Genomic DNA, 14,187 nt, shown 5'->3' with positions numbered 1-14,187 from the left:
GGAAGAGGAGGAGGAAGAGGAGGAGGAGGAAGGGGAGGAAGAGGGGGAAGGGGAGGAGGAGGGGGAAGTGGAGGAGGAGGGGGAAGAAGAAGAAGAAGAAGAAGAAGAAGAAGAAGAAGAAGAAGAAGAAGAAGAAGGAGGAGGAGGAGGAGGAGGAGGAGGAGGAGGAGGAGGAGGAGGAAGAGGAGGAGGAGGAGGGGGGGAGGGGGAAGGGGAGCAGGAGGGGGAAGAAGAAGAAGAAGAAGAAGAAGAAGAAGAAGAAGAAGAAGAAGGAGGAGGAGGAGGAGGAGGAGGAGGAGGAGGAGGAGGAGGAGGAGGTGGAGGAGGAGGAGGAGGAGGAGGAGGAGGAGGAGAAAGGGGAAGATGAGGAAGGGGAGGAGGAGGAGGAAGGGGAGGAGGAGGGGGAAGGGGAGGAGGAAGGGGAAGAAAAAGAAGAAGGAGGAGGAGGAGGAAGGTGGTGGAGGAAGAGGAGGAGGAGAAGAGAGGAGGAGAAGAAGAAAAAAGGAGATTGACAGCCACAATCTAACTCAACCATTACCTTGGAAAATTAGGAGCAATCTAATTTTACCCTCATTGGCTACCACAGGGGAAAAAAGCAAACAATCCAATTATTTGAACTACTTATATTATCTACACCAAGCTCTGTGTGGAGTACAGGAGACGAGTGTAACCTGCTCTACTGGAATTTACAGGTCCTTGTAGAACTTAGTGGTTTATCAATGTGACTGGTGGTCATAGGGGAGGTGCAGGGTGTTACCACATCCTGCTTAATTTATTTGTTTGTTTGTTTGTTTATTTATTTATTTATTTATTTTGGCGGTACTGGGGTTCCTGGAAGCCCTTCTACCTCCGGGCTACACTCTCAGACCTATTTTATATTTTTATTTGGAAACAGGGTCTCCTAAGCCAGCACGTGGCTGGCTTTGAACCTGTGCAATCCTCCTGTTTCCACCTCCCAAGCGTGGAGATTACAAGCGTGCACCACCACGCCTGGCCTAATTTATTTGTTTTTAGTTTCTAAAATTCAGACAGAAAAAATATTAACCACACTGGATTCTTGTGTTATTCGCCATGACCTTTTTTTATTTTTTTTTTTAATTTTTTGTGGTATTGGGAGTGGAACCCAGGGGCTTTTCTACCTCCGGGCTATACTCCCATACCTACTTTATACTTTATTTGGAAACAGGGTCTCACTAAGTTACTGAGAGCCTCACTCAGTAGCTGAGGCTGGCTTCAAACCTCAGTGCGGTCCTCCTGTCTCAGCCTCCCAAGCACTGTGATTATAAGTGTGCACGACCACACCCAGCTCACCACAGCCTTCAAAAGGAACCATTTAAGGTTATAAGTTTTTAAAAACAGTGAAGAGGTAGCCTAGTCAAGTTATTTTGGACAAGCAAATGTGAGCCATAGGTGATCAGCAGTGGCCCAGTAACCAGAGGAGGACCCAGAAGAAGAGAACAGAGACTGAGCATCACTAAGATGTTCAGTCAACATGCTATCATCTTCCAAGCATGGGAAAGATGCTATTTTGGGGAAGTAGAAACTGAATCATCCATGTGCTATTTCTGGAAGCCACTGACATTGACCAGAGTCAAGTCTGGTTGTTCTCAACCAAAGGGCACATTTTTCAGGAGCAGAAAGTACTGTCTCCTCCTGTGCTATAATTGCTTTATATCTCCAAGGATTTAGAGCATGTGGTTCACTTATTCAGCGGGGCCTCGGTCACCACACGATGACATCCTGGGTTCTTGCTGTGTTATGAGTGAGCCTCTTGGAAACAGCCCTGGTAACAACTTAACTAAGCAGCTCTTGGTACCACAGGTAGCCCTGACCTGCACTCAGATCTGGTGGACGACAGAGGTGGGCATTGCCTTTACCAGGCTGGAGGAAGGTTATGAGAATGCCATGAAGGATTTTTATAAGAAGCAAGTGGCCCAGCTCAAAACTCTCATCACCATGCTGATTGGCCCGCTCTCCAAGGGGGACCGGCAGAAGATCATGACCATCTGCACCATCGATGTCCATGCCCGGGACGTGGTGGCCAAGATGATCGCTCAGAAGGTAGGCCCCAAATGACCAGGGGTGTTCCCCTTGGTGAGCAGCTGCCCCGTGAGGGTAGCCCACCTGTGACCAAAGCCTGGGGCCCAAGGGTCTGAACACCAGCTGGCGGAAGAGCGTGGTGGCTGCTTCTGCCTTGCAAACATCCAGAAAAATAGTGTATGAATGGCTCCAGCCAAAGAATATGTGGATGGTCCCAACTTATAATGGCTTGACTTATGGCTTTTCAACTTTGCAATGATGCAAAAGCAATGTATATTTGGTATACAGTGTACTATTGGTTCAGTATTTCATGAATTACAGAAGATATCTGATACTTTGTTATAAAATAGGCTTTAGGTTTAATGCTTTTGACCAACCATAGGCTAAGTATTCTGAACATTTTAAGGTAGGCTAGGCTAAGCTAGAGGTATTCCGTAGGTTACACATATTAAATGTATTTTCAGCTTATGACATTTTCAAATTATGATGGATTAATCAGGACAAATTCTCATCAGAAGTCAAGGAGCACCTGTAACCAAACCAGCTGTGGTACCCAGAGCATGCTACATTCTTAGGTAACATACAACACCCAAGCCAACCAGAGACAAATATATTTGCCAGGGGGGCTTTCTGCAACCTGCAGGACAATATAATTCATGTACCTCCTCTGGTACTCTTTCTTCAGGTGGACAATGCCCAAGCTTTCCTTTGGTTGTCCCAGCTACGCCACCATTGGGATGATGAAGCCAAACACTGTTTTGCCAACATCTGTGATGCCCAGTTTCTCTATTCCTATGAGTACCTGGGAAATACACCTCGTCTAGTGATCACACCTTTGACTGACAGGTGAGTGCTGGTGGGAGCCACCTACATCCTTACTGTTACCTGCTTCAAGCTATCCAGGGTCAAAATCACCATCATTTTCTATTTGTTCATACAGCTATAAGGGAAGCAATCGAGTCCACCAAGCAGATGTAATATAAAACTAAAAGTATGTAGGGCAGAGTCTTCCTTGGAACAAACCCCAGAGCAAAGCAGTGAGCCATGACTTTTTGAAAAATTACTAGGCATTTATACACACCTGTGTTCTACTACCAGCTCTAACACATACCAGCTGTTGACATATGAAAAAAAAATTGGCCTAATATTTGGTTCCCTCATCTGTGAAATAGGTAACACATACCTAATATGATTTTAATAATGATAATGCAGTAATACTATAAAGTTTAGCACATGGTAAGTGCTCAGTAATTGACCCCTATTAGTATTACTATTATTAACCAATTGTCAATCGATTTATGAATCATCTGGCATGTTTACTTAGTACCTCTGACTCAAATAACACAAATATTTAAACAAAGTAGTTCCAACCATTAAGGGGCTTATAATTTTTAGTAAGTCATACTCTCTATCATTTCATATGAATTCATACATATGTTATTCCGTTTTTCTTCACTATGACCAAAGATACTTTACAAGAATGACTTAGAGAAAGAAAGATTTATTTGGGCTCAGTTTAAGGAGATTCAGTCCATAGTTGGCTGGCTCCATTACTCTGAGTCTGACATGAAGCAGATCGCCATGGCAGAGGAAAGGTGCTCAGCTCATGGCTTTTGGGAGAAAGAGAAGAGAGAAGGAGAGAAGGAAAGAGGGAGGGAGGGAGAAGGAGCGAAAGAAGGAGAAGAAGAAAGAAGAAGAGGAGGGTGGGAGGTGGAGGAGGAGGAGAAGGAAGAGGATAAAGAGGAACTGGGGAGAAGATTAACCTTTCAAAGGCACACCCCCAGGGACCTACTTCCTCTAACTAGGTTACCTAGGTCTTACCTCCCAGTGATCCTTCAGCTATCAATGGATTAATCCATCTGTTGGAGTCATATTTATGGGGTCTAACTGATAGGTTAAGTCCTCATGGTCCAATCATTGCCTAAAAGCCCCAACTCTGAACCTTGCTGCTTTGGGGACCACACTTTTATCACGTGAGCTTTTTGAGATGTATTCCATATCCAAACCATAATGACGCACGAATGAATTCATGACAGACACTGAACTAGTCACTGGGAATGCTAAGATGGCTATAACATTTTCTTCCCTTAAACTCCAGTTCTAATGAGGGAAATAAAACACAGAAAAAAAATTTTAAGTAGTATAAGAGAGAAAGCAGAGTGCAAGGTCACCATACAGAACTGGAATCAAATCCATGTGCTACCAATCCTCAGATACCTGACACAGGAATAAGCCCTCTCAGCACAGAGGGTCCCACTCACAGTGGAGAAGGGACAAGAAGCGTCTGATTTGGACCTCGAAATGTGAGCTTGATGCCAGTGGGAGGGGTCCTGTTTCCCGTGCCCTTGTGGAATTGTACAGAAATGTGTTCGTGTTTTGCTTTTCCTATGAAGAGGATCTATACCGTTCACTAATTATTAAAGTGGATAGCCAGCCAGGCTTGGTGACCCATGGCTGTAAAACCACTATTGCAAGGCTGAAATAGGAGGACAGCAGGTTTAAGACCAATCTCAGTGATTCAGCAAGGCCCTCAACAATGTAGTGAGACCCTATTTCCAAATAAAAAAATAAAATAAAATAGAGCTGGGGGTATAGCTCAGAGGTGGAACACCCCTGAGTTCAATCTCCAGTACCATAAAAAAGTGGATTTTCAAAAGTTACACAGCTGAGAAGCATTCCTATTGTAGAAAATGGCCTATTGTAGGCAGAGTCATGGAAATGGAAGGCCCAAGATGTGTTCTTAGGAGAGGAATGTAGACTTGACTTTGGGGGAGGTAGCCAGCCATCAGAGTATATAGAGTATGGATGATATATTCCTTATTTAGAAAGTAATGATAAACTATTGAACTGTTTTCATCACAGAAGCAAAACAATGGAAACTATATACTACCAAGACTTATCTGACAGCGGAGCAGGGATAGAGGGAAGGGCAAATAGCGCCATGAGAAATGATGTCTTAATTCTGCAGATACTTCTGGAAATTCTGCTAAGAGTCTGTAGCTTTTCCTCATAAGGCCACTGAACACTCTTCTTCTCCAAAAAGAGATGGAACCCAATCTCTGGCTCACTGAAATGAATGACTTATGACTTGTACATTATGAAGAGACTGTCATAAATTGTGAAGGTTAAAAAGGCCAGGTAGAACCCATTCCCTCTTTATTCTCTCTCCTATTTTAAGTGATATACTGCTTTTCTTGGAGACACTCAAGGATATTTCCAAATAGCTGATAAATATTTCCAAATTCATGAAGCGGTAATCTCTGTTCGTGGAATGACTAGAACGTGTGAGATACGCAAAGTGCTCAAAAGTCCAAGCATCATCCCTAGACAAAGACCCTCTGGTTCATCTGCCTCCATATTTTTTATGTCTTTAGTACATTTTTCTGCCAGTCTGAAAAGCTTCTTCTACAGAAAGTCTCACTTCAATCATTCCTCTCTTAAGATAATGTCTCTCTTTTTGTGTGAGACTCCATAGAGACCACATCACTATCTCCGGTGGCTCCCCCTTGCACTTAGAGTAAAATGTGAACCTCTCCAAAGGCCTGGTCATCCTGTCCACTGCCTGCTTGGGTTGCCTCGCTCCCACCGTGTGGGATCTCATTTCTGCTCCGTGATCACTAGAGGTTTCCTCTGACATAGAGCTTTCACACGTGTGGTTCCTTCTTCCTGGAATGTCCTCCTCCAGGCTTTCTCTTTCATTTCTTCCTTTTCAATATCTCTTTCTCTTCTGGGTCCTGAGAAGTGTTTCCTGATCACACTTTCTAAAAGACAACCCTTCCCACCCACCACACATGCACGTGCACAGCAGATAACCCTCATGGTGATGGACTCTCCTGTTTGTCTTCTAATATTCCCCACCTTTGAAATGACCTTTCTTGCTTGCTGTTGTTGTTTTTTTTTAATACTTGGTGTGTTTTCCTCTGGCTCCCATCCTACTCCCCATACATGTTATGAGTTTGACCTTGACAATTACCTATTGTCAAGGTCATTGCCTACTATACATAGCTTATTTGCTGGCTTGCTAGCTGCCTGAGTTCCTCCCTGTGATCGAGACCATTTTCTCCATGTGACCTAGTAGGTGTTGAATCAATATTGAATAAATATTCACTGGTACGTGTTGAATAAATATTTACTGAGTGAATGAATGAATGAGGACCTCAATATTATAGACAGAATGGAAATTGACCCAGGGGAGAGAGGTCTACCCAGGACTTCATGTTTTAACCTTGCAGATCTGTCTGCAGCAGGGATGGTAAAGGCAGTCTTAACTCTGTGAGGTCTGGTGCCTCAAGGGTTTTACCTGGGCTTTTCTTGGACCCAGTTAGTTGGAGGTCTCACCCATTGTGTGGGTTGAAGGAAAAGCTTTCCCACCCCAAGCCTCATCCAGGCTGGCTCCTCTCAAACGTGTTTGAGTTGACAGTGATTCTTAGCAAGACATCTGTCATTAGCAAGGAACAAATCTGGTACAGAATTTCTTTCTGCAATGAGTCTTCCTGCCTGCTCGGAATATGAGCTAATAGTTTGGGAATTTATATCACTTGAAACAGAATAATGAAGCCATTACATATTTGAATGATTTGATTCATGTCTGTCTCCCACTTTGGAATATGTGCGTTGTGATAACATTGGCTCTGACTTGTCTCTTCTGTGCTCTCTAGACCTGGTACCGTGTCCATCACATTATAGGCATTCAAGATAGACTCCCCAAGTACATGCAGTGAAGTGATTTTTTTGTATGTGTGACTGTGGATATGGACCCAGCTTCCTTTTACCATTCAGAATATTTCCTTCATTTCCTCTGACCTACCAGCCATTATCATTCTGAGTCATAAAAAGTACAAGACTCTTTTATTTCCCTGGGTCTTTGCACCTGACCAAATGTTGAAGAAGATAATTACTTCTTTTGGATTCTGAGAGTTCATGCTGAATGCCTTATACAGGGAAAGGGTAAAGCTTTGACAGGGAATTATTCCTCAAATAGGGATGTATTGCCTTTTCTGAGCTATAATGTAAATAACAACCTGAAAGGGAGATTTGCTTCAAATAATGGTAAACATTACATAGACCTTGACCTTGTTTGGCACGTTAAATGCCTTTCTGACAAAGTGGTGTGTGGTTAAATATAGGGTAAATTCCATTTTCTCATTGACTTTCATTATTATCTAAAGAAATTATTATATTTTTTTTTGGCCCAGAAAAGAGAAAGAAAGAAAATTGGCCTCTACAATTTTTTTCTTAAAAAATCACATTTTAAAGAGCATTCAACCTCTACTTGTGTGTAGCGTAAGTACATTTAATTCTCTCCTGCCAGAAGAATTAATCAAATGGACAATTGATCCGTACAACCTTTGCGCATTCATTAAGAGCACACCCGCCCATCGTACAGTACGTCTGACTGATTGTGCCTGTTTCTTTGGAAACTCCCACTGCCTGCATAGGACTTGAATATTTAAGTAGATACAATGACTTCAACATTGTCGCAGGACTTTGGCACAAGACTAAGTTGAAGAAATAAATGGAAATGCTTTTTCAGGCTGAACAAAAGCCATTCTCATAAGTCATTTCCTGGCCTCTGGATGATCTCCCCATCTCCTCCCCTTCATTCCCCTTCACACACAAATGCCCCCTCTCTGCCCTGCGCTATGTCGAGTACTGTTTTAATCAACTGCTGATCAATTTTGAGTACCTCTTAATTTCTCAGGGACGACTGCAAGCTATAACTGAGGCAAGAGTTTTTGAAGGTGATTTGCTGGACAAAGACACAAATAGCAAAATCGTATACTTTCTCTTAAAGGTTTTCTCTGATACTTTTATTGGAGAAAATTTGAAAAAAAAATTTAGTAAAGAGTAAAAGCAAAAAGTCACCCGGAGATAGTCCTTGTGAATATTTAGCCTCTTTTCCTCTATATGGAGGTTTGAGAAAAATAAAACTATATGAGACTATATGCTTTATATGAAATATCATAGATTGCTCGTTTTACTGAACGCTGTATTGTGTGTTTTCTAAAATATCATAAGTTTTCTTCTAAAATACTTAAATAGCTGGATCATAGTCTGTTTACAAGTTTCCCATAACTCATGCAGCATAAGCATATCATAGGATATTTGAGTTATATCTAAGCTTTTACTGTTAAACCTACATGAACTCATACATACATTTTTTTACCAAAATTCTTACTATTTTGCAAAGATAGATTCTAAGAAGCAGTATAATTAGATGACACATACTTACAAATTTTTATTGAAATGAGTCATAAAAGAAGTATTTAGAAAGTTGCCTGATCATCTGTCTAGCTAATTAGTGTGTGTGTGTGTGTGTGTGTGTGTGTGTGTGTGTGTGTGTGTGTTACTAGAGACTGAATCCAGATTCTCTCACATTCTAGGTAGGTACTCTACCACTAAATCTGCATACCCAGCTCAATTATTTTTTGATTCAAGTTACCCATAAAGACATTGAACATTAGGGAGCCACTAGGTCCTGAGCATTCCACTGGAGGCCCCCCCTTCAAGTAGATACTGTTGTATCACACTTATTCCTTGGTTTTGGTTATTGAACCATAACTGAATTCTAAGAATGGTCCCCAATGAGTCTCATCCTGATAAAATCCCTGCCTTTTTGAACGTGGGTGAAAACTGTGGCTATAATGGCATCATTTCCACAATCATGTTTTGTTGTGTGATGCACTAGTCAGCTTTCCATTGCTGTGACAAAATACCCAAGGAAAAAATGTTAAGGGAAGAAAGGTTAGCTTTGACCCATGGTTTCAGAGGTTTTAGTCCATGGTCACTTGGCCTTGTTGCTTTAGACCTGTAGCAAGACATTATATCATGGTGGAAGTAAATGGAGGAGAAGGCCTGTCTACCTTTTGGTGGTCAGTAAGGAAAGAGAGGAAGATATTGGCTTCTTGTTATCTCCTTTAAGGGCACAGCCCCAGTGTCCTAATCTCCTCCTACTTGCCCCACCTCGTAAAAGTTATACAACCGCAGCCTGGAGACAAGCCTGTTTAGCACATGGGCCTTTAAGACACATTGAAAATCCAAACCATAACACAGGATTAATAGAAAAGTTACTCGGGTGGACTTAATATAATCGTAAGAGCTCTCAAAAGCAGAGCTTTCTTCTGGTTCAAAGCAAAAGGGGAATTCAGGCCATCTGAAACCTGGGGAGCATCTGACGTATCATTGCTGATTTTGAAAATGAAGAAGACCTTGGCCAAAAAAGGGACAATGGACTCCAGGGACTGAAAAACACCCCCGCTCCTTGCTGCCAACGGCACACAATGGGGACCTCGGACCTGCAAGTGGAAGGAAGTGAATTAGTGAATTCTGATAAGAACCCAAATGAAATTGTAAACGGATTCTTCCCCCAAAGTCTCCATATAAGAGTCCAGCCCAGGTGACCCTTGGATTCCAGCCTTCTGAGACCCTAGGCAGAGAACTCACCTACTTCTAAGCCAACAGAACTATGACTTTAGAATAAGTGGGGGTTGTTTTAAGCCACAAAATATGCAGTCCCTTATTATACAGTAATAGAAAATTAATACAAACCAACTCTGACTTCAGCAAAATCTAAGATTAGCCAGACCAAACTTTTGTGATAGCTACAGGCTACTCATAGAGGAAATCAGATACAGCATCTTTGATATTTTCTTTATCTGCAAGTTGAACAACTGTATTAAAAAAATAGAAAGAAACCACATTTCAAATATAGCTTGCCCCAAAAAATAATACCTTGAAACTGGATCAGCTTCCCACCTTTCAAGGCACTTTCAAATCTCCTGTTTCATCTTATCTTCTTAGGAGTCTGGTGTGACAGATAAGAATAAGACCTGTAGACCTCATTTGCCCAAAGAAAACAGGACAACTTTAGCTCTGTGTTACAGAAGGCCTTTCAAATAATTGGAATTGGAGAGGGCTGCCTTCTAGAATAATAAATTGTGCTCTGCCAGAAGAAAAGGCTACATGATTGCATCTACAGGATTTACCGGGGTAGATGTTGGCATGGATGTGAGTCAACCACCTCACCTTTCATGTCTCCTCTGCCACCGAGGTTCTTTGTTTCCCCTGGAACCAAACCAAATCAATTTATACCCACATTTAGACTTGCCAATTAATCAAGATATCTTATTAGAGGAGCCCTCACCGATATCACAATTACCATTGTCTTTGCAACAGCAGATTTATCTGAACTCCTTTGTTCAAAGGAGACAATATGGGAAATTCTTCATTGCTATAACAAAATGCCTGAGGCCAGTACTTCATAAAGGGAGGAGATTTATTTAGCTCACAGCTTTGGAGGCTGGAAGTCCATGATCGGGCAGCCCCTTTCTGTTCAGCCTCCAGAGAGGGCCTTGTGGGGGCCTCACAGCAGCAGGAGTGTGTGTGCAGAAAAAATCACGTGGCAAGACAGGAAGCCAGAGAGTGAGAAGGGCCCATGTGGTTCTTTGGATTACAGCCCGCTTTTACAAAAGCTCACTTCATAAGCCAGGCATGGTATCGCGCACTTGTAATCTCAGCATTCGGGAGGCTGAGACCAGAGGATCGTGGTTCGCCGCCAACCTCAGCTACTTAGTGAGCTACTTACTTGCAGAGGCCCTCTGCAACTCAGTGAGACCCTGTTTTTTTAATTTATTTTTATTTTTCATTTTCATGTGTATCATACTGAAAATGGCATACATTTCAGAATGTGCTTGGTGCCCTCTTCTCCCCCCATCCCCCCCAATAATGAGTGTCCATGTTACCCATGCTACATTCATACTTCTACACATATTCGGATGTAGCTCCTCTATTAATCAACCTCAGCCTCCTTCCTCTCCTAGCTTCCATTCTAGCTTTTCTGAGGTTTCTCCTCCATTATCTGCAGTCCCTCTGGTATCCCTAATACTCCCTAATTTGGGCATATTAGAGAAAACAAATGTCCCTTCTCGTTCTGTGCTTGGCTGATCTCACTTAACATAATGCTCTCCAGGTCTTTCCATCTTCTTGAGAATGACATGATTTTTTGTTCTTCTTTATAGCTGAGTAGAATTCCATTGTGTGCATTTCCCATAATTTTGCGATCCATTCATCTGTTGATGGAGACCTAGATTGGTTCCATATTTTGGCTATTACAAATTGTGCTGCTATGAACATGGGTATGCATGTGTTACTGTAGTTCTCTGATTTGAACCCCTTTGGAAAGATACCCAGGAGTGGTAAAGCCGGATCATATGGTGGATCCATTCCCAGTTTTCTAAGGAATCAATGAGGCCCTATTTTAAAATAAAGAATAAAAAATAGGGCTAGGGGTGTAGCTGGGAGGTATAATACTCCTGGGTTTCATCCCCAGTACCACACACACACAAAAAAAAAAAAAAAAAAAAAAAAACCCTCACTCTATGAGGCCTGCATGAATCCCTCCTACCCAAAGGTGTGTTCCCAATGACCTACCGACCTTCCACCAAGCCCCACTTCTTAAATGTTCCGCCACTTCTTAATACTGCCACCTTGGGAACCGAGCTTCTAACACAAACTTTGGGGAGACACACCCCCCATCCAAACCATAGCAAGACCTCAGCGGTTCGTCTTTTAAAGACGTAAAGAAGTTCTAATCATTTGGCTAAGTCTCACAGAGACTGCAAAATGGAGGCAAATTTTAAAGTCATTCTGCTTAACTCCAGAGTTCCCTGACTTAAATGGCAGTTTCATCGTCTACTGTCCCACGCTAAAGAGCAGGAGCAGACTGAAGGAGCCAGTTTGTGTTGAAAAAGATGGACACTCTAATCCAGGAGCAGTGGTGCACCCGCCTATAATCCCAGTACTCGAGGGGCTGAAACAGGAGGATTGCAGGTTCAAGGCCAGCCTTGGCCACTTAGCAAGACCCTCCGCGATTTAGTGAGAGCCTATTTCAAAACAAAAAAACACAAATTATTTCTTAAGAAAGGGATGGACACTCTAACAAGACCACAGAGGGCCACACAGAATAAGGGTATGTCTGAGGAACAGAGATGCGCTTCTGGCTCCTAGCCTGAGCATGTTGGCAACCCCCCCCCCCACCTGCAGAAGGGAATCAACTGCTTGTATTTTTTCTTTGTGCTTTGCTTATGGCCTGAGCTAAAGCCCAAATGGCCCTGCCTTGATCTACAGGACTTATTAGACAGCCAGTTTCCCTCCCTGAGCCTCAGTCTACCCACCCATAAAATAGGGGGAGTGGATTAGTCCACTTGGAAAATCCCTTTTGACTCTTGAGTTCCATTACTAAAGAGGGAGAGATAATAATACTTGGAGATTTTCCCCAAATTGGAAACACAGTAGGTACTCAAAATGAGACTGTCACCCAGTTCCAAGGATTACTTCCAAAGGGTTCTTGAGTTTTCCGATGAGGATTCTCTTTTGAGAAACTTTGTGCGGCTAGACTTTCAGAGCCCCATAGCTACAGAGAAGAGGCCTGCGGTTGGTGTCTGACTGCAGAGGAGGTGTGCAGTAATGGGTTGCGATGGAAAAAAGTGGGGTGGGTTATGTAGGGGTTAGAACTGTGCTTGTTCAGGCAGCTGCCTTTTCCGCAGGGTTGGGGACCACAGGGAGGCTGTGGTCCTGGAAAGTTCTCCCAGAAATCAGGGGTTGTGAGAGTTCTTGGAAGGCATGGGGCCAGTCTGGAGCCAAAAGTCAGAGCCCAGGAGGTTGCACACAGGGCTCTGTGAATATCTAGCTGTGACTGTTTTAGGAAGAAGGGCAACCCAATGGTAACAGAGGTCGAGAAAGAGGAGATGGGACCTGCCTGTTCACCTTAACCCTGGCTCCTTTCACCTGGGTCTGAAGATCGGTGTCCAGATTTCCACAAGGAAGAAAGTAAGGCAGTTTGAGTCTGGATGGCCAAGGGTTAGAGTTAAATGCACCCCCAGGCCCTCTGATTAGTCAAATCAATGTGCTCCTCCATTACACAGGAAAACTTGAGATGAAATAACAATTCCACACATCTCTCTCTCTCTCTCTCTCTCTCTCTCTCTCTCTCTCTCTCTCTCTCTCTCCTTTCTCTTCCCTCTGTCTCTCTCTCTCATTCCTCTTTCTCTTTCTCCTGTTTCTCTCTTCTCTCCCTCTTCTCCCCTCTCTCCTCTCTTCTCTCTCTCTCTCCTCTCTTCTCTCTGTCTCCTCTCTCTCTCTCCTCTCTCTCTTCTCTCCTCTCTCCTCTCTCTCCCCTTTCTCCCTCCCTCCTTAGGCAACCTGCCTTCCTGGATTTCAGGTTCAAAGAGATAAGAGAATTTTGCATCTCATTAGAGAAGAATACAGGAACTGGCTCCAGGTCCTTTTGCAACCGTTTTGGTTCTAGGCCTCTGGAAGTCAGTAGAGACCCAGTCGTCATCTGGCATGAAAGCCATTAACTCAGGTTCTGGTCAGCCTGAGACAGCAGATTCGAAAACAGAATTAATTCTGGAGACCTCATCAGACTGTGCAGGCTGCAAGTGGAGAGAGTGCGTATTGATTTGCTGGGTATTAAAAAGTCAGACGAATGGTGCAGTTTTTGCAGCTTTATTGAGGCATAATTTACATTCCTTGAAGTTCACCCATGACAAGTGTACGATTCAATGATTTTTAGTAAATATACAGAGTTGTGCAAACATCATCTCAATCCAGTTTGGGAACATTTTCTCCACCCTATTTGCAGTAAATCCTGGCTTCTATTCCCATCCCTGGGCAGCCACTGATCTGCAGGGTATCTCTCTTTATCTTTTCTGAACATTTCACAGAAATGAAATAACAATATATAAACTTCTGTATCTGGATTTTCTTACACTTAGCATAATATTTTTGAGGTTCATCTATTTTGTACCATATGTAGTACTTCATTCCTTTATATTGCTGAAGAGCATGCTATAGCAAGATATTCAACATGTAATCTCTATTCACTGTTGGTTGACATTTGGGTGGTTTCTAGTGTTTTCTTTTTATAAATATTGCTATCATGAACAAGCAAGTGTGTGTGTTTGTGTGTGTATGTATGTGTGTAAATGTGTGTGTGTGTGTGTGTGTGTGTGTGTGTGTGTGTTTCCTTTCCTTTGGGTAAATTCCTAGAAGGGCTATTTCTTGATCATATGGTAATCTTTGCCTCTTAAGAAACTTGCAAGCTATCTTTCAAAGTGTCTGGACCATTTGACGTTTCTACCAGCAATG

At 42.8% G+C, this 14,187-nt stretch overlaps 1 protein-coding gene across 1 annotated transcript in view; it reads left to right on the top strand.

Annotated features, from left to right (window-relative positions):
- DNAH9 (dynein axonemal heavy chain 9) overlaps positions 1-14,187 on the top strand; it is a gene marked incomplete at both ends in the record, with an annotated part of 402,526 nt that overhangs the window by 104,490 nt on the left and 283,849 nt on the right. Inside the window, 2 exons of the mRNA XM_080712788.1 lie at positions 1,822-2,061; positions 2,726-2,886. Coding sequence (XP_080568914.1) covers positions 1,822-2,061; positions 2,726-2,886 — 401 coding nt within the window. The remainder of the gene's footprint in view (positions 1-1,821; positions 2,062-2,725; positions 2,887-14,187) is intronic.

This window comes from Muscardinus avellanarius, assembly GCF_963383645.1.
Source record: "Muscardinus avellanarius genome assembly, chromosome: 16".
Lineage (NCBI taxonomy): Eukaryota > Metazoa > Chordata > Mammalia > Rodentia > Gliridae > Muscardinus > Muscardinus avellanarius.
The sequence above is the reverse complement of the archived record's forward strand: the minus strand, read 5'-3'. Positions and strand labels throughout refer to the sequence as shown.